General features: G+C 38.0%; 1 protein-coding gene across 6 annotated transcripts in view; it reads left to right on the top strand.

Annotated features, from left to right (window-relative positions):
• The window catches only part of LOC114935028 (uncharacterized), a 192,890-nt gene that overhangs the window by 110,997 nt on the left and 60,089 nt on the right, over positions 1–21,804 (top strand). For all 6 annotated transcript variants that reach the window (XM_029307783.2, XM_085485245.1, XM_085485249.1 and 3 more), the window contains one exon: positions 16,632–19,049. In XM_029307783.2, the coding sequence (XP_029163616.2) occupies positions 17,277–19,049 (1,773 nt within the window). In that variant the 5' untranslated portion in view covers positions 16,632–17,276. The remainder of the gene's footprint in view (positions 1–16,631; positions 19,050–21,804) is intronic.

Raw genomic sequence — 21,804 nt, 5'->3', positions numbered from 1 at the left:
AATTAACGCGTCATAACAAGCGTAAAATCGGGTTACGATTTTATAATTCGCGTAGTTCCGATCATTCTGATGATTGTTCGCGCTCGTATATCCGCGTTCATCGATTAAATGATATTATTTGTAGTTAATGATTACACGCTCGTTAATATTGTTTAATAAAATCACAAAATTTCCTGAAGAATAAGATGAGGCACAATTATAGTTCCTGAGTAAATTTAACATCCGAATTTCTGTAATAGTTAAAAATAAAGTCATATAATTTTTTAATTAAACTGTACACATACAGGATGTCCCAGAATTACCGTATCACACGTTAATGGGAGATTCTTGAGGCGATTTGGAGACGATTTTTCCTCAGCGAAAATGTCGAGAAAGGTCACCATTTTTTTAATGTTCCCAATTTTTGAAATCATGTATCTTTGTAACTAAGCCTTGAATTAAAATTCTATTAAAGTAAACTTTACCTGAAATTATCTAAAAAATGCAGTTTTGTTAATAATTAATTTTTACAAGGCTTAGTTTACAAAATAGCTTTTATTTTCAATCATTTATAACTCGAAAATTATTGGTGCCTGGACATTTTCGTTGAGGAAAAATCGCCTCAGAAATCTCTTATTAACGTGTGATACGGTAATTCTGGGACACCCTGTATATATTAAAAACTCTTCAATTAAACATTATGAAAGTTGGGTCGAAGAAAACGAGATTGTGTGGACTTTGTGTTTATTCGATTTCTTTTTGTACACAATTTACGAGAGATCGCAGGAAGTTTATCACGCACGAGCGCTCGTGAGAACCTCTACGCTTTGGACGGATGAGAACCTTTTTGTGGTTCATTCTGCGTCGAGTAAGAATGAGTTTTCCGTAGGAGAAAGAGAGAGAAGAGGTTGAGGGAAGAGAACGATGAGGCGATCTAACGTGAGATAATGAGTTAGGACGAGATAGCGAGTTACCGATGAAATATATACGTATGTGGGTGTGCGCACGTGCACTCGTGTGCCTACAGTATATGTTAGGTATTCTTATATATGGCTGAGAGCGGAACAGCATGCTGTAAATTATGACGAGCCCCAGGCAGAGTGAGAACCTCTGGCTATTATCCGGCAGCGAGGCTACTCTTCACTTAAGTCCTATCCATCTTTCTATCAGTTCGCCTCGGTCGTGCACGTTCATGCATTAATCTTTTTCGAAAAAAAAAAAACCGACGTATCCGATTTGTGCAATACTCGCCTTTTGTATAAAAGTAAGGTGTTTATTTCTTCAAACTCTGCTTCATTAAATTTTCCCCGACAAACTTTCAGCGAATAGCGGACAATTTACTTTAATTCCAATCATCTTAAGAAAAAAGGAGTTTTAAATTTTAGCTTTTCAGATTAATTTAGAACGAAACTTTTTAACCGAGTCAGTATATGCGAGAATTGTACATATACGTGTGTAGTTGCGGTCTTATATAAAGCGACTCGATTTCAGTGGCAATAGAGCCGCTATTTTCTTGAAAATATCACTTTGATGAGTAACGATATTCATGAGCTCCGCATAATACAAGTTTTCCATGCAAATCAGCGAGGGTACCATATTTCGCTTCGATTCTCGAACGCCTTCCTATTTCGGTGTGAGTGACGCTTAAGATTCGCAGCAGCGGGTGAAGAAGGGTTCAATGGAAACACGGGGTGCTTCTCGAAAAGCTTGCCTTCGCATTTTTCGCGATCAACTGCCGCTGGAATTCCTGGCTCGGTCGCCTGTCGAGCTTCGATCCGCTTTTTCGCTGCACCTTGCGCGCAGTGCCAAGAAGTTAGTCGGCCGGAATTCACACTGACTCATTCGATTAGGTCGTTCGTTCGGGCGGGGAAGAAGAAGAGGAAGAAGAAGAGGCTCGACCAGAGAGCTGGTTTTGCCGTGATTTTCATACCGTCGCGCTTGTTCGCCGTTTTGCGTCTCGTTTTTATGGTCACTGCGCGCCGCTGTTGCCAACTATTCGCACCGGAGAATTTTGGCACGATATTATTATATTTCGTTCGAAAAAAAACTTGGCGAAACTTTATATTTTATAGTTTTTTTTTTTTTTTTCAAACGGAACAAAAAAAATTGCACAGTAGTAGCAACTGAAACATATATAGTTTACACGAGTCATTTTCACCCGCGGCGAGTGCTAATGTTAATAATTAGTAAAAGAACATGTATGTGTATTTTGAAATGCTGTTGAAGCGTAAGTCGCCTTTTTTTCGCCAGCTAGCCTATTAATCATACGAGCTGTAACAATTTTTCTACATGTTTTTTAGCATGCGTGACTGCTAGTAAAAAAATTCACGGAAATTACATGACAATATAAGGTTTTTTTTTTAAAGTTAATAAAAAAGAATCGTTAATCATAATTTTATTTAATATAATGCATTGATATTTTGTATGGACCGTATAATTTGTTTCAAGTGAATGTGATTCACTAAATGATTTTTTAAATGAAATATTTATAATCTTCAATTCTATTAATTCACCGTAACTAATTTCTACAAAAGCGCATAGTACGAAAATATCGTGCAATTACTATAATTATACTGTTGTTGGCACGCATTTGTCAACAGTTCAACGGCATCATCATGCTTATTAGCTGAAATAACGCAATTTAGAAAATATGCCAAAAATATATAGAAAGTATATAGAAAAGTACAAAATTTGCCAAAACAGACAAGTTTTTCCTTCGCTTATTCGATAAATCTATACTTTTTATTGATATATAATAATATATTATATTATCGGCAAAAAGTTACTTGCGAAAAGTTTTTTTTCTTTTTTTATCATTTCTGATGCCGATATAATTATCAATTTATACGGTCTAGGTCCAAATCCGAGAAAAACTCGCTCTATCGCGCAATTATCGCAAAAAAGTGCTCTTCCACGCGAACGAACGAGAAGACAACATAATTATAACTCATACGACAAAAATATTGTTAGTCTTATAACATTGTTATGTTACGGCTATACTTACAAATCGATTAGAACAAGTCTGTGACTGGATTCAGAAAAAATATGTATCTATATTAACACTAAACTTGAACAATATACGTCTTCATTTATCGCTTGGATTCGTAATTTCTTGTGTAAGATTTGTTTTCAAATATTAAAATTTGTATAAACATATTTATCTGTTCTTCAGCTTATTATAATTCTTGTTCGTTTTTTATGTAGAATTATATATTTTACTTTTTATGTTCGCTTTTTCCAACAATCTAGGAAAAATGAAAGAAATGAATAAATGTTTTGAAATCTAAAATGAGATTAAAACATATTACATACAAATGTGTCGAATAAAAAAAAAAAGAATGAATTATCGCTCGTGATAAAATGGGGGGTTATCGTTAGTGAATATGTAAGTAGAAGAGCAGATATTGAAAGATCAGTTTTATATCACTGTTACGCTGCTATGATCTATCAAAGGTCGTGCGTAACAGCGTCTTTCTATTTTTGGAATCTTCGACCACATATTGAAACCATTGATCGTCGCTCCTTGAGCTCATTTAAGCGTGGACTTCATCTCACTTACGTAACTTCGATTTATTGAAGGCTTGCTTATACAATGACAGCTTTTTCTCTTTCGTAATTAGAAAATGGTTAACGTCAATATTTTTGATATCATTTTTAATTACTAAATTTAGAAGTTATTTTAAATTTGCTCCTTTTTATCTTTCATTACTTTTACTAAATATCAATAATATAATATCTTTTAATAAAATAAAAATATATCGCGTATGGTACATTTCGAAATAAATGTCAAATAAATCTCTTATGAGATATTAAAATTTAAGAAATATCTATTATAGAGGTAACGAAACATTATACATGTGTATAATATATATATAAATATATGAATATAACATTATTTTCATAATTGACTCGTTGCAAAAATATTTTTCGTTATCTTTACAATAAATATATATGTTTTAAATTTCAATAATATAAGTATAATATCTCATAAAAGATTTATTCGATATTTGTGTCGAAATGTACCGTACGATATGTTATTTTTATTTTATTAAAGATATTATATCGTTGATATTTAGTAAAAGTAATGAAAGATGAAAAATATATTAAAATACCTGGAAAATTCGCATGTATGATATAATATATGTAATAATACATGATTCTCAAAAAAGGACGGATTTGTGAAAAATTATTCCATTAGACTAATTGTAAATCGACTCTAATACCATTCACGTGACATAAATCTGTCGCGTTAGGCGAGAGCATGTATACATCTGCCTGTGCACGACACCTGTATACGCGAACACAAATATATGATTGCGGACAGGCTGCCAAGTTTGGTGATGGTTAAACGAGCGCAATTGCATCTCCATGCAAGCAGACGGGACACAACTTTGTCATTATCGTTGTTCCGCACTTTCGTATATCGTTCGAGTTATGTTGCCACACCTTTTATAGCCGCGTATATGGTCGTAAAAAGAAAAACAAAACAAAAAAAGCAGGCGGGCCGCGAATATGATGCGAATCACGCGTGCTGGGTCGACCGCAAAATCTCGCCGGAATTTCATATCACGATCCAAAACATTTCATTGGCAGTTTTCTCGCTCAGAGTGCGGCCGTTTCTGCGTCACGTATAAATATTTATGCACTCGTCGGGAATGCGCGAGTCGCGTGTATTTTCTCTTGCCCGAGCAGAGACTCGCGCAAAATCCGATTTTTATAGTCAATGAATCATGGATATTCTACAGCTGAAAATTTTAATATATACACATTTTAATATATACACGATATTTTTTGAAATGATAATTTCTAAAATTATATTCGTGACTCGAGGCAAATTATGCGCAGCACGTGAAATTAAATTTTAATTCTTTCAGAATTTTCCTAGAATTATCAGTTTAAACATTTATCTATATAAATGCATGAGAGAAAATCCGTTGTACAAATTCGAATGAAATCAGAGTAACGAGCGCCTGACTTTTCGCGTAACGGCGGAATCGCGTTTAACGAGCGGCTACCTGTACAGAGTAACGGTAACGAAAATCGCACGGGAATTTAAAGGCTAAATAGGGCGAAAGAGCCGCACGTTTTCGTCCGTTGTACGGCGAACGAGCGATCAAGGATAATGCCCATTTATCTGTATGCGCTCGCTTGGCCCCATCTAGTCGTCACGATCGAGCTTCGTTCGATCCTATCGATCGTGACTCGCATCGAGAGAACGGTTCCCTGTATTCGAGCAATCTGATCAGAATCTCGTCGATCGAGAGACGGCAGGTTTTGACCCTTACTGCTGCACTTTGTGCAACGTCCCAATCTTTATACCTGCAGCCATTAGAAACTCGAATTGCATACAATTTATTTCTATGTACATAAGAGCAAGAAATTTATTTAAAAGATGTAGGTAGGAAAACATTGTTTTAAAAATTCTGCTATTTTTTTTTAATGTAGGATTTTTAATTTATTTTATTATTTCTTTATCATTTTGTTATTAATATTAGAGAAGAGAGAAAGAAATTTGTGAAAATATATAGTTTAAGAGAAAATTTTCGCTATCAGAAAACTTTGATCGGTTTTCACAAACCAATATGAGAAACAACTTTCGTTGAGAACGCACTTGTGGAATTGGCGCCGCTGAGAATTGACCACGAATATTGTTTCCTGTGGTTATACAAACTGCGAGCGATCGACACTGTTATGTCGGTTGGCTTCGAAACCGGAGATAAATTTAAGCGAGATTGTAATGCATGTCTTTACGAAGCGAATAATTTTGAACGCGCGACACTCCGCGAGATACGATCATTTGCCAAATTTATCGCAAGAGAAAGTTTTCATATTTTAAAACTCGAATTTACAAAATTTAAATTTTGTAAAATTTTCTTTATATAAAAAATCAGTCATAATTTTTTTCCTTTTTTTTTCCCCTCTTCTTTTTTACGTTCTGCGGAGTCAAATTTTTTTCGTGAAATGAAACGAAGCTAGGTTTTTACGTGCAACAATATAATGTCAAATTTGAAAAAGAGTCTTTGGTCGACAGAGAGTGTTGCATTTCTGTTTTGCGCGAACGTTCCCACGGTTAACGACAGTCGAGCACTGGTCAAGCACACATATTTTAGAATGCTCGTAAGATGCTCAAACAGCTGCTGTCAAATGAGAACGGAACGACTTGGCACGGTCGCTGGCTTGCCGAGACATATGTTTGAAGACAAAATCTTCCGCGCGCAAACACGCGGAGTCAATCGTATATTCAGCACTATGCAATGACTGTAGCATAAATTGGAAAATGTGTTACGACGTTTTCGATCAACGTTAACATTAATTTCTTCGCGCGTGTTGAATGGCGATACACGGTATACTGGTTGCGTTGTAAAAAAATATATGCTTACAAATTATACATTTAAATTTGTATTTAAATCTCTCTTTTCTCTCACATAAAGAGGATTTCTATTTTAGTTAAACCGCTAAAATATTAGTGGATTTTTTTATGCATACATTTTTTTCTCCTATTAATCTGTGATATGTAAGCAGAAATGCTACAAATAATATTTTATGCTTGTCACATTATTTGATTTTTAATCTTAGTTTATAAAACGTTAGTAAAACATTCGAAAGCTATAATTGAATCGGAAAAACAGTGCATATTAATAATACAGTTTTGTAATGCAGTGCAGAAAAATGATTGTGCATTACATAAGCACGTGTGTGCGTGTTACAAATCATAATTTTCCAATTACATGGAGTGTCTGTTTGCATGGTTTTATAATATAATGAACGATAAACATAAAGGTAATAAAAAACTGTAACTAAATCGATGAAATCAAAGGAAACACTTAAACGTATCAGAAAATAATAATCACGCATTATATAAGTATACGTGTTTGCTTCAGGAATAATAACTTCTTAACTACAATGTACATCTGCTTTTCTATTTGCGTCACGAAATAAAATACACAAAACCTTAACGTTCGTAATTGAGTTACATGAATAAAAAATATGATTAATGCGGTACTTTATTACATCGTACAAGAGATAAATTATATAAGTGAAATATTAATATTCCTTTTTAATTACACGGTCGTTTAATTTTTTTTTTTTTTTTGAAATTTAATAAAATGTAAATTAAAGTTTAGAAATTATCATTTAATTGAGAGGTCAGAAATGCTATCATATGCTATATATATTTTTTATCGTAAAATGATGATGACGTGTTACGTAAAAAGTCACTCACAGTCGATTTGATTTTAGTTCGAGGAATATAATGGTCCATTTTACAAACTCTTTTGGGAGCTACAATTGAATCGCGGAGAAATCAAAGAATGTCATTATACGTCTCGCGAGGAAAAATGTTGGTGCATTACGCAAGCGTGCGCAACCATTCGTAACGCGTTGAAAACGCGTAAGCGATTTCCAATAATATTTTCACTTCAACCGTGACGCGTATTGGCAGCGGACGCGTTTGGCCCCACATCAGATTCTTATCGTCGACTGTGCAGTGCAATCGGATCTGTATCTGATGTTCCTACGTTGTTAACATATCGCGCAGAGTAATCCGTTTAGCGCAGTGATCCTCAATTACTCTCATTACATTAGTGATTGAAAAAAATTATCAAATTATGTTATACAAGGAAATATACGTAACAAAATGTTGGAGATATTCGTTGAGGAATTTATTGTATATTATATCATTAAATCTTCAATTATTTTATGCAATTATTACGATTGCAAATTATTTTTCCTCTTGATGTAAGACATGTATTTCAGTACACAATCTCAGACAATTTTTTCTAATTAAATTCAATTTCTTTATACTTTAACTAGTCAAAGTGATAGATGATCCCTGATGTAGTAGCATTTGGCACGAGTCGATATGCTATATTAAGGTATCGAATTACTTGACCGATCTACCGATAGATCAATAGAAAGCACTTTTTCGTCCCATGGGTCTAGGGAAACGAGTTTACTTTGTTTGTAGTGCTCAACGAAGTAAATAATGAGCATATTTTTCCGGAAAAATGACCTTTTCCCATTTTTGCTTCGTTTCTTTATACTCGCACTTTTTTGTTTTTTAGGGAGGGTTTTCTACGATTAGGCAGTTTTTAAGAATTAAAGAAATGTATTTTAATGATTTTCCATGGATGAGAGCTTTGTTACATACCTACCTACGATGTTGAAATGCTAGATTTATAACGCAGCGTTCCAACGAATAGGCATCCTTCGACCAACCGGAGATATGCTTTGTTAAGCAAGTAAATTTCATTTTAAACTTTCTTTCTCGTGCTTATACATCCTCTGCAATGTGAAGCTGTAAAAGGAACTGTAGCCATATATTTTCTCTTTATGTTTCTCTCCTTTACATGAACATAAATTCTATTACTAATCATTTCATTACAAAATCCTTATGCCATGATATTATGCCTCATGCCATTTGTATATCTAATCTGACGATATAATGAATAATAAGTTGACGCGATATCGAATATATTATACACGTAGTTGAGCCGTTTTCTCTTTCCTCGCGATCGATCGATAACAACAACGATTAATCATTCAATTTACCGATAATCGCTCCGATAATAATTCGCAACGTTGTTGTACAACATAAACATTTCACGATCTCACACGACGTCCTAATGACATTAAAGTGAAGCAGAAACGATATACAAGAATACGTTCCGGAATTCTCGTATGTGTTATAAAAATAAAAACCCGTACCTGATTAGCAAGGATTATCCCTGTGTGTTGGCCGACGACCTCAAATCCTTCTCGCCTTTTTTTCTTCGTCTCCTTTTCTTCCGAAGGCACAACATCTGTGTCGAGTTCTGAGACAGCGAGACCCCGAGAAGAGGGTACACACGGTGAAGAAAGAGAGTGAAATGAATGAGTGGCGGCTTGCATTGTGGTAGCCGCGAATGCGGAACCGGCTAATCTATTTGTTCGACGAACTACTTTCCGGCCCCGACCTCCGAGTCCTTTCATCTCGTCTTTCGCAATGAGCTCTTCCACGGCTCGCGCTCTCTCGAGGACCTCTAATGAGTTTGCGATTGAAGTTTCTCGAGTGTTCCGGAAACTCTCTCTTTCACTTGCTCTCTTTCTCTCTCTCTCTCTTATTGCCGTCGTCGTGACGATGAAAACCTTTTACCCTCGCGTCGACGTCCACGTGATTCCATTTTCCGACGAATTCTTTCGTAAAAGAGTGTCACACCGCTCTGCTCATCGCGCTCATTCATTTGTCCGGACTGATCACTCAAATTCTTCGAGTGTCGATGACTTTAGAGTTCTTCTCTTCGGCGAACGAGAAAACGATTGTCGTTTAGAGTAGCGATTATGAGTTACCGAAGTTTAAGTGTCCTTGATTCAATTTTTAGAACAAATATTCTTCGCTTCCGCAAAACTTGGGAGGACAATCTGAATCCAAGAGGTATTATTGTCTCAGTTTTCTAGAAATTCTCCGAGGAAAAAAATTCGGAGTAAAATTCTGTTAAAAAATCTCGTCGCTTGAAACTATATTTTAGAATATCTATTAATTTTATTTTATTTTAAAATCGGGATAAATTATATAGGTATACTTTTCGCGTATTAAATATAAATACGTAGGATTAAAATCAGGAATTGAGGATTTCAATGTTGCGATTATCAAAATAACGATCGCTTGTGAACACCAGTTTCGCAGACGAGAAACAAATTGGAAGTGGACCGCGAAGTAACAAGAGGGGCAGCATTCGTGTTGGGAAAGAGACACATGTGCGTCACGGAAAAGCAGCTTTGCAAAGTTGCACGACCGCATTAACGCACGCACCAACGTGTACAGATACTGTACGTATATATATGTATTTTATGTACGTCGCAAAGTTGCGAAAGGGTCGAAATTACGGTACATCGAGCGAGAGAGCGATTCTCTATGTTGTCGGATGCTGCGCGGCGACTCCTTGTTTCGGGGCGCTTTCACGAAAGCATGAAAAGCCTCGCCGCAGCGGTGGTGGTTTATGCATCGGTGTCGCGTCTATTGCATCCCAGCGCGGCGACCACGGAAGGGCGAAAAATAGAGAGGAGAAAGGAAAATTGAAGTCGACGGTGCGCAATAAGCTTTTCCGCTCGCGACGGATTTTCAGCGATTTCGTTAAAAGGAATTCTTGAAATGTCTGTTGATTCTTGCAATACGATCATATATCGATTTTAATAAGAACAATTTGAATTTTATCATTTTTCTTGTTGTAATCTTAGGTAGGTTCCAGCAGCGATATTTCGTAGTTCCATGTTCGGAATCTTAATTTAGCCGAAGAAAAATTTTAATTATATTTAAATTGCGATGAAAAACCCAAAAAATAAATTGACGTTAAATCCTTAGTTTGGTTTTACAGATTTAATTGAAATCTGTCATCTAAAATATAAAAATTGCTCGTGTATCAGTTCTTAGCTTGAATAATTATACGTGTGAGCGTATATATGTATGTGTGATAGAGAGAGAGGGAGAGAAAACATGCAAGCCGGTTTCGAGGATTAACTTGCAATTTCCACGAAGTTGTCATTAACCCGTTACGAAGCCGTAGAACGTGTTGACAGTTATATTCCGACAGAAACATCCGCGAACATCAATAGAAATGTGCGACACTCGTTATTGCGATGCCGCGTATGGTTTGTTAGATGGAGATGCGTTTATTCAAAAACTCTCATGATTCCTCTCGTCAGAATTTTTTTTGATGATTATACACGAGATACGCGCGGATTTCTTCAATGTACATATCTATTAATCACGAGTATAAAAAATAATTGACAATTTACATTTCCCTCGGAAAAAAAAATTGATATAGTTAATATTTCTGACATCTCATTCGTATTCTTTCGATTGAATAATAGAACATAAAATATACGTCGAGAAATCTGTTTTTAATTCGCAGGAAACAGATACACAGAATGAAACATCTTATGAGATAGGCAATGTTTTCTTCAGAACAAATTGTAACGGACTTTAATTGCCTCTCGGCTCTTCTACGGTTATAAATTCAGTTCTATGCAACTCCGTGTCAGTGTGCGTTTGTATTCGCCGCGAACAACGGCGTTGAGGCACGTGAAAAATAGAATAAGACGCGGAAAGGGAGGAAAATAAGACGAAACGAATGGCGGCGAATACATCTCGCCATTACGGCTCAGAAGCAAGTATGAGCGACGTGGAAATAGCGAGCCTCGCAGCTGTAATAAAGAAGATTGAGCACGCGTGTAAGCAGCAGCAGCAGCCACGCTTAAGTGTCGTTCACATAGAATGCACAAGGAAACGTTTGCATTTTATTTTGTAAAACGTCGAACATTTTGCAAAACAATCGAAAATTGAACAAACATTTTTCACATACGTTCTATTGAATATTTATCGCTTGGAACAACTCTATAAATATTTTAACATGACTATTCATTAGATATAATAAGAGAATTGCATAATTTCTTTTTTAATAATTCTAATTTTAATAACTATTAATTTTATTATTGCAAAAAATTTATTTCACTTTATTTGATGTGTGATAACAAATTATACTACATCAAATACGCCTATTTTTTAATTTTATTTTTATTTTTAAAGTTTGAAAAATCTTGCGCCAATTAAAACAATCGAGCCAATTTCTTAATATTGCACGACAAGATGCAAAAGTTGGAATCGCGCGCACTTTTGCATCGCGATGCAACTACGATGTCGATGTTCTCGTGTGAATGATACTTCAGCGCCGAAGAATAGCATAGCACTACGGCGATAGCGGTGAAGACAACGTTGCTCTCTCGGAGAGAACGGTCGCAACAATGTTGCGCTCTCGCCTAGAAAGGAAACAGGCTTTCGTCATTCCGCTTTCCATGATCGTTCAATTATTCAACGCTGCTCTCTGCGTTGCGCGCCTCGCCTCGCCAGTCACGGCGGACAAGTGTAATGAAATATTAACACGGCGTAATTAGAATTCAATTGGACGTGCTCGGTGCAATCCGGATTTATGCGTTCTGGACTCGAGGAGCATGGAGCGTACCCCATATGCTTCGTTGAGAACCAGCGCTATTACCAGTTACTATTTGCCATTGCTCGGGAGCACCATTAATCATCTTTGCGAGACATAATTTGTAGAATTAAGTCCCCGACTATATTACGCGAAATGAAAAAGAGCGAGAAAAATGTTAAAATTTGAGAGAATTGACGAGCTATGCTGCGTTTATGAATTCGTAACTGATAATGCATTTTTTTTTAGAGTAGATGCGATATATTTCAGTTATATTTGACATGAATATCTTGTTATTTTATATAACTGAAATATGATAATTTTGTAGTTTCTCTCTGCGATTTTCAAGTGGAAGATAAAAAATGCAAATATAGTTAATCTTTAAATCTTATAATTATAAACTAGAAACTCGACGTGTATATATACCGTGAAATTAAATGACGTTTAGAATAAAGCTTTTAATGATATTTTTCTTTTTATTTCACACCGATGTCTATTTTTGGTTCTTACTCTTGTCTTTATAATTTCTCGATTAAATCGGTCGGTCTAAGGTTGCTGTGGTACTATCGTGGAGATAAGTTTTTGCGTTAGATGGAGACAGAGCGCATCTGGGTGGGTATTTTAATAGGGGTATTAGCGATAAATTTAATACAAAACGCAGTTAAGATCTTAATCTTCAGCTCGTTTAAGTAAACTCATTACGTGGTTCCCACTTTAGTGGAAGTATAGCTGCAGCATCGTTAGCATAAACGATGACTCCTTCTCTCTGCTTGGCTGTCGAGCTACATGTTTTAATGCGAAGCTTGTTCTCTTACAAAACAAAGAGAATAAACTAGTTTCGCCGAGAGGAGAACCTTTGTTTCTTTATTAACGCATCTGCTCCGACACATTTGATTAATTCTTCAGATTAATGTTCTTTTAAAATTCTATTTATGCGTAAAACAGTATTGCTGGTTGAAAAATTAAATGCAAATTTAACTGTACTTGAATGAGTTTACTTGATGAAGTTTATAATGAGCTCATTGAGCTTTGTTTCCGATTTGAATATTGAAAGTTTTTTTTATTAGTACATATAAATATAAAAAATAATAAAGACAATAAAAATATGTATATCTGGAATAAGAGAAATAATAATAAATCTCAATAAGAGAAATAAATATAGAATTTTTCATTATATAATAATTAATAAAACAGAAACACAATATATCGAGAATTTTTTATGCTTAAATATTATTGCGTAACATCGTAAAATTTAACAAAATATTTTAATAAAATTTCATTCGATACATCTCTTGCGATAAAAATAATATTTTAAATACGTGTGCAATGCAAAATTTCAATAGCCTCGTGTAATTTTAATAAAATATGTATTTATTTTTATTTTCCTCTATTTATTTTCTCGACGAAAACTCTTTGGACGAAATATCAATCCACGTGGAATATTTTAATTTTATTTTCTCTAACGCGCAGTTCTCCACCTGTAATCTGTCTTAAATCGAAGGATTCACGTACGCGGGTTAACTCGACTTCGTTAACAAGGTAAATTCTCCCTCGGCAGATCTCGGTGGTGGACTTCATTGACGTCATTACAATCGAGGTTCGCCAGAATGCTGCGCCCACAGTACGGAATAGTTCGGGCTTACCAATTGTTCTCCCAGGAATGCCGTCAATCTCCATTCGTGGAATTGTTACGAGAACGGCGAGCGGCGAGAGCAAGCGCCGCGTTCTCGCCTTAACGACTCGTCTTTATCCCACTCGGTATAAATGGCACCGGATATTATTTTCGTCGCGGAACTCCCCGAAGTCGCGCGATTAATCTTGTAACTTAATGCGGGTACGGTGTAACTTAAGGCCGGAGCAAGTTCCCGGCTGCGCTCCGCCGCGATCGTGTGATTTCGCGACTTCCGCTTCTCCTCTCGATTAACTCCCTGCATATATATATATCATCTTTTTGCGCTGTGACACGAGTAGGGCTAATCTGCGAAGATATATTGTACATTATCAAATATGTTTTAATTCGCTATGCGTATGAACTCGGAACGAAATAATTAAATCTCTTTGACCCAATTTTAAATCTATCGAATGAAGAATTCTGCATAATTTAACTTGGAATAATAATTAGAAATTATATGTCGATGATTAACAATTATTTGATATAATATCGTAAGAAACAAAGTGAAATAGAGAAGTGATTATGATCCGAATCAAGTCTATTTATCGCTTTAAATGTTTAAATCCTTTTTCCTTTTTTGTTGGCATTATTTTAATACGATTATATATGTAAAATATATCGTATATCTTATAAATTATAATTTTTTGTTTTGCAGGTTGTCGTAAACATAATTGATTTTATAATATATTAATCTGTATACGTTCAAGTATTGTATTTCATTAAGTAAAAAAAGTATGACGAGTCATTCTTGATAATTTATGTTAATATCATGCTTCTTTTTTAAGAAGTCACGCGCACACACTCTTGTTCGAATATTTATCTCCTACTATAAATTACTACTGTTGTTTGATCATTCTATTTTTTTTTTTATATCCGAGTATGGACATGAATTGATATCGTCACGACGGGATTTAAACAGCTTATACATTTATAAAACTTTTATCAGCCATAAATCATTTTTATCTCAGATTAATTTTTTCTGGCACACAATATTTTGTCATCCGTTGTCCTCTTTTATTTCCTGCGCATCGACCACATTTACTACCACACGTGTACATACATACATACGTGTACTAGTTGTGTGTCGTGTATAACGTTTCGAGAGGACTCGGTTTTACAGAACATAGGAATAAATTCTATTTTCCCTCTCTCTCTCTCAATCGAAAGAGGAACTATCTATATATACATATATATATATATATCCCTCTCCGTCTAAATTTCCTCGTTTCTCTTTCTCGCGCCGATTCTCGTTACTGACGCAGGGCGGTTGGACCGTGGCCAAAATGCCGCCGGTAAAATTAATCGTTCCCTGACACGAATTCCTCTCTAAGTGGGAATACCAATTTGTAGGTGCGAAACAGAGAGAGGAGAGATTGTATATACGCGTCCGGGGTGAAAGCCGGAAGGTAAAGAGTAGGAGAAGGCGGCGATCGGATAGAGCCCGGGGTCTCTCTAAACATGTCGTTAGATCGAAGCTAACAACACACCCGGTTTACGTTCCGACTTTCGTTCCTTGGGTTCCCTCGAGAGAACGAACGCCGGCGTACGACTCGCGGCGCTGATTATTGGCCATCGGCCAAGTGCCCCCGAGAGGACTTATCCCTCTATCGCGCATTGTTTATGAAAGCAACGCGACTACAAAGCGGCGCGCGTAAGTCTTTCAAGTCTCGGCCAGCCGCGATGCCAAATTAACGGTGCCAAATTAATTCGCTCTCGTATCACGATATTCATGAGCTCCCCTTCGAACGCGTATATTTCTCTAATATTTGCATATTTTGATTTTGCGGAATTTTAAATTTTCTTTTTGGAGAATCTCATCGTCTCTGAAAATTATTATCGGAAAATGTAAATTTCGAATTATTCAGTTAATTGGTAAATTAGAAAATTAAAAGCAGATCTTGACTACAAAAAATGTATAACGCATCATACGTATAATATTCGAATATATTTTTGTATCGTAGAATATTTTTCAATAATTGCCATTATATTTTAAAATATAACATTCATTATTATTTGTAATTTTATAGTAGTCTAAAAGAGAAGATTTGTGAGAGAGTTATAATAACTTTAAAATACCAACAATGTATAAACACTTGTCTATAGCAAAATTATATGATGGCAAGTGGTATCGTAAGATGGGATATTATATTGCACTGAGATAAACGCGGTTTCGTCTTCTTTCTAAAACAATAATTGTAGCGCTGGAATGCGTTTCGTGCCAGCGGCATACATATCTATCAAGTTGAGAATGTGCCGACAAGGCATTATCTCGATGTTGTTTTACAAAGAAAACGGAACGGATTATGCTTGGCTCATTACATTGTACAGCTACTATGTTTATGTATATCCCTGTGGTATTTGTTGCCACATTATACGACAATCATTCTTAAAATTTCCATCAAGTCGAAATGAAAAATAGCCAGACAAAGTGATACATATTTTTGTAGAAGATAGAGATGAAACACAGCTTTCAAAATTTTAACTTATGCGCGACAATTTATTTATTTCATTTAACCTTTGTCTCTTGATTTAGAATGACTTATTTTTACATTTGGATTTGTCTGCTTAAAATTAAAATTAAATTAGTTCTAAAATTGAATGAAAATTAAGATTAGAATAGAATCAGCATCAATAATCAATAAAATTTAATTAAATAGAATAAAATAAAATAGAATTGAAATTAAAAATTATATAATTCCAATCACATTAACATGACATCACAACATATAAAATATAGAAATCTAAAACAACATATAGCAACATTATAATTTTATAATCTTATGGTACCTACTTTATTACTATATAGTATCCAAATCTGCAACATGTTCAACACTTGCAAGTCCGACTAAATAGAATAAATAGAAAATGTGTACAATTTAATAAATTAGTTTAAATTAGATGAATGATGGAGTATTTACGGAAAGACTATTTCAAATCGAATCAATCTGGGTTGAGCGCGCGATCGCGTTTATAGGTACATTTTACGACATGAAAGGAATTTTATTTCTATGTTACAGATCGCAAGCAGGTCGTTCAGCCTTAACGCGGTTCCGTCGGGAAATCGAAGGGAAGAACCGCACGTTAGGCTGACGCCGTTCGGGAGTATCCCCGACATGGTTTAACTCGCGACAAGCGGAAGACAGGTGGAAAACGGAATATCAGGAATGTGCGGATGATCGCCAAGATTCCCTACAACGTTGAAAGTAATCACGAATGGTGTCGAGTGGTGTGTCCGTGATCACGTCGAGGTGGAGGGATAGTAGTGGCTGTGATCGTAGTGTTGTGTCTCGGGAAATTCAGTGGTGTTGTCGGTGAAGAGTGGTGAGAGAGAGAGAGAGGTACAACGCGGGTTGCTCTGAAAGAATTAACGACAAAATCAAGTGCGCGGTGAAAAGAGCTCGAAGGTGTACGCGCACATACACGCACACACGATAAGAGGGAGAGATTCAGCCGGGATATATCGCGAAATTACGTTGAGTTAGAGTAGCCGCGAGAGAGTGAGTGATGTGTTCGATGGACGAGGCGCGTCTCGCGGGCGGTGGTCGGGGTAATGATAACGCGTGTAATCGCGCACGCTACCATTGCTACTTGGGATCCAACGTGAGAAAAGGCGAGCAGTCGGTGACCAGGCTGGCGGGCGCCGGGGAAACGTTTCCAAGGGCATGGCGACCACGCCACTAGGCGGTCGCCTCCCTAACGTAAACCGCAAAGGACCATCTCCGTGCGTCGGTGGTGGTGGTGCTAGTAGTAGTAGCAGTAGTAGTAATAGTAGCGGTGGCGGTAACGGCAACCCCAGTAACGGTAGCAACAATAATAACAACAACAACAACAACGGCTTAGGGAACAGTAGCAGCAGCAACGTCGGTGGTCAGTCGAGGAGACAGGAGAGAGCGCTGATCGGCAGGGAACACCGTGATCATCGTCACCATCATCATCACCATCATCATCACCATCATCACCACCATCATCAGGGCCGAGACAAGTCATCGTCGTCCTCGTCATTGTCGTCGTCATCCTTGTCGTCATCGTCGGGTCAGCAGCGCGAGCCTAATAAAGCAAGCACAGTGGCTGCTAACGCCGGTGAGCTGGATCCGGCCGCGACGAATGCGACCAATAACTTTGAGTACGACGACAACGAATGGGACATCGGCATAGGTGACCTGATAATCGATCTTGATGCGGACATTGAGAAGACGAGGGACGAGAAATTGAGCTCGGGGACAGGCATGGCTTCTACGCCTGCCTCGGCAGCATCGGCACCGAATAACGCGAATCATCATCAGTTACAGAACTCAACGGGTCTCAACTCCTCTACGTCCTCGTCCGTCCCGTCGGCTGGCACGAACGCCAGTAACCAATCGTCGTCCACTTCGTCATCGTCGTTGTCGTCGTCCTCCTCCTCATCGTCCTCGTCGTCGTCAACGTCCTCTTCGTGCGGCGTCAACTCGTCGACGCGATCCAACAGTCCCGGAAGCGGCAACGGCGGCGCGAACGGCGCCGGTAACGCGAACGGCACCGGCAACGCGAACGGCACCGCGTCTTCCGTGGTCACCGGCCCCGGTAATAAGCAAGCGTCGGGCGTGAACGTGAGCGGCGTCAACGCCGTCCACGGTAACGCCGGTAATCCCGGCAAGATGGCCGTTGAACATTCGGCCACCGTCGATAAGGGCCTCAAGATGAAGATCAAACGCACCAAGCCCGGTACCAAGACGAGCGAGGCCAAGCATGAAATCGTCAAATCGAACGAGATCAATGGCACAGCCTCGTCCCAGGATTCGAACAACGGCACCGCCGCCTCATCGACCTCCTCGTCCTCGACCGCCGGCTCGGCCTCCGCGTCGGCCGCGGTCGCACAGAACTCGCAGAACTCGGAGTGCGGCGCGACCGGCGGCGGCGGTCAGTCGTCCTCGTCGAACAAGTCGAAGCCGAGTCACTCCCCGGCTTCCGCCGGCGGCACCGGCGGTGCCGCACCCTCGTCTACCGCCGGTTCCAAGCGCGGCTCCAGCGGTCATCGGCGCGACAAAGCGCGAGACAAGCACGAGAAGCCGCAGAGCAATCACACGGCTCAGCAGATCAAGCCTGAGATGAACGGAACCGCGCGACCTACGCCGCAGGGCCAAAATTCCGCGGGCGGCGCGACTCAGTCTCAGGGTCCCACGCCGGCCGCCACGGCGCCGCAACAGACCCAGGGACCACCGCCCAGCTCGAGGACAGGGTTCTCCGTGTCGCAGGGTCCCGGGCCGCCCGCGACCAGCGCGGCAGCGCCCTGTCCGCCGCCGAGTCCGGCGAGTGCCACGGCGACCGGCGCTGCGGCCAAGCCGGAACAGACCAAAGTAGCCGCGGTGCCGGGTCCTCCGCTGACGACGCCCGCCGAGGAGGCCATGGACACGGCCGCCAGCCCTCCACCCGCCAAGAAGATGAAGACGGAACCGAAGGTGAGTTTTTCTTGCATTTTCGTGGATGTGTTTTCGGCGAAATTTACAATTATTTTAATATTCGATTATTTTAATTACAAAGCTTTGAAATTTCATTCAAGTAAATCTATCTTGAATCGAACGAGTGATATTCACTCGCAAAGTTTAATTTTCGAGACTTTCTTCTCTCTCGTCTCTCAGTTGGTTCACGGCCAAGAAACTAATGGCTTAATATTTTTATCTCCAAATTTCGCAAGAAAATATATTCACTTTCCGCTAACTCGGAAATATTCTGTGTAACACGATCGATCAAAGTCAATGGCGCTACTATTCATTATTTTGCGTTTCTCACCATTGACAAAGTATCTGTCAAAATCACTGCGATTTTGAAAGACGAAAAGATGTGGCAGATATAATATTGTTCTCCGCAGACTCTTGTTTGTGAGAGACAAACTGAATTAAATTTGTGGGCTTTTTTTGCTCGCGCGAAATTGCCGTGTAAGAACGAAAAACACGTTAACAAGATATAAACAGGAGAACTTCCTTTCTCTCTCTCTCGAGTCATTCCGGCCGGAAGATGTATATATGTAATACGTGTTTCCGGCAGCTCGTTAGTCGCCAGTAGAGTTCGAGTAGAAACCCTCCTCCGATCGGTATCTTCGTCGGCAGCGACGCGAAACGCTCGTACGCACCTAACTCATTCGCGGTGAGATGAGAGTCGGCACCGAATCAATTACATAAGTTCATATGCATGAAACGCGAGCAGACCGCAACGAAATGATGGCGCGCGCGATACACCACGCACGTGCACGCATCAATGCTGCGTTCCATTTCGCTGCGTCCGACGAAAAAAATTTCACCTAAAAACTCTAGATCATATACAATAGAAAGGGAAAAGTTTGTTATTAAAATTAAAAAAGTTATTGCAGTAATAACTCGATGCATTAAAATATAGTAGACAATCAATTACACAAATTTTATTCGAAAGCTTAAATATAATTTTAAACGAGTGATATATTTTTATGCCAGTGTTCTTTTTCGAAGTACGATGTGTATGAAAGAGATGAAAACATTATATCTTTCCCTTTAATTAGCAAAAAGTATCTAGGACGCAAGTTGATAATTCAAGTTTAAATTACTTAAGAGAGAGAGAGTAAACTTTTCATTTGGTCGATTGGCAAGTTAAATAGAATCTTGGAACGATGAAGATGCTATATAGTTTTTATTTTCGTCCAAATAGGAAATTCTGAAGAATCGAATGTCATCTTGACATGTTTCATATATTTGCTCCTCTTTTATTCTATATCGCGGAACGACACTATCGCCGTGACACTTGAATAAATAAATCCGCTTCTCGTACGCGGCGGGACGGAAGCATTATTGTAAAATACGGGAGCTTTGGTTTTCCGTTGCAAGCTCGCGCGCGCAAGTTGCATGCATGCATATATGTACATCTGAAAATAAACGCGGAGCGAAAAATATCGTTTGAGAGATACGGCGAAGCGCCATAAATAAATCTCGTCTCATGCACGCGTACGTACGCGCGCGCTCGCGTTTCGTTTCCTTGATCCGTCGAAAATTGTGCATTATTTCCTCTCGAAAAGATCCATAACGTTATCGCATTTTACGATTGGCCGAACATGACGAACGGGGTGAGTTTTCTTGTCGAATGCACGAGGAATCCTTTTCCATTCGCTCGAACTTGACCGCCGTGCGCTTATCGTCGCGCGAGTGTCGCATTGTAAATACCGCGAACAAATAATGCAATTTTATACTTTTTTTTAGAAATTCAGATAATTTTAGTACCTATCTAGAATTTTATTTGCAATTTTAAGAATTGAATGAAAGAAATATTAAAATCGAAATATACATATTGTAATAATTTGCACAATAATGCGGTTTATACATTTTAGATTTGATTTTTTTTACGGCGATATTAATTAAGAATGGCTGCCTAAACTTTGTACCTGTTTTTTTATCTAAATGTATGCAAAATTTACAAAGTTTATGATTTCCTAATCTCGAACGGTATAGTATTTTGTGAACCTTGTTTTTTAAGTATGTCATTAATTTAAAAATAAGATACATAGTGCAATAAAATATTATTTTAAAACTGATTTATCTTTCATGCTCGAAATGATGCAAAAAGCTTATGAGAATAACACATTAAATTGAACGAACATTTTTCATGCTAGATTTCACGAGGGGAAATATTTTGTAGAAATAAAATTGCACGCAGTTTTTTATCTATATTTCAAATACGGAAAATATGACTTTAAATATCTATAATGGTTTTTTTATCATACGAACTGTATAATTCGTCGATCTTGTTTTACGAGCTGTGCGATGATGTCATCTACTTCAAGTTGTGGTAGAAGTATCGTATTCGTCATTTTCTACACAGTCTTTCCCTTCACGAGACCCGACATGCCGACCAAAAATGTTTGCTCGATTTCATGCTTTATTTCCATAAATTTTTTGCACCATCTCGAGCATTGTGTGAAAGATAAGTCGGTTAAAAAATACAATTTTATTGCGATACGTTTTTTTTATATTTATATCGTACTTAAAAAACAAGCTTAATAAAACACTACTATTCTCAATCAGCTGATCGTAGACCTTTCAAATTTTGCACGCAATTAGCCAAGGGTAACAGGTAAATAATTGAAGCAATCATTCTTAAATGGCGTTGTTGATATCGCGGTGAAAAAAAAATTAATCTTAAAAATTGATGAACCACCATTGTGTTACATTGTCCCGAAAAATCGTGACTCCA

The sequence above is a fragment of the Nylanderia fulva genome, unplaced genomic scaffold, assembly GCF_048542155.1.
Source record: "Nylanderia fulva isolate GAGA-0341 unplaced genomic scaffold, ASM4854215v1 Scaffold35, whole genome shotgun sequence".
NCBI lineage: Eukaryota > Metazoa > Arthropoda > Insecta > Hymenoptera > Formicidae > Nylanderia > Nylanderia fulva.
This window is presented reverse-complemented; position numbering and strand designations above follow the sequence as displayed.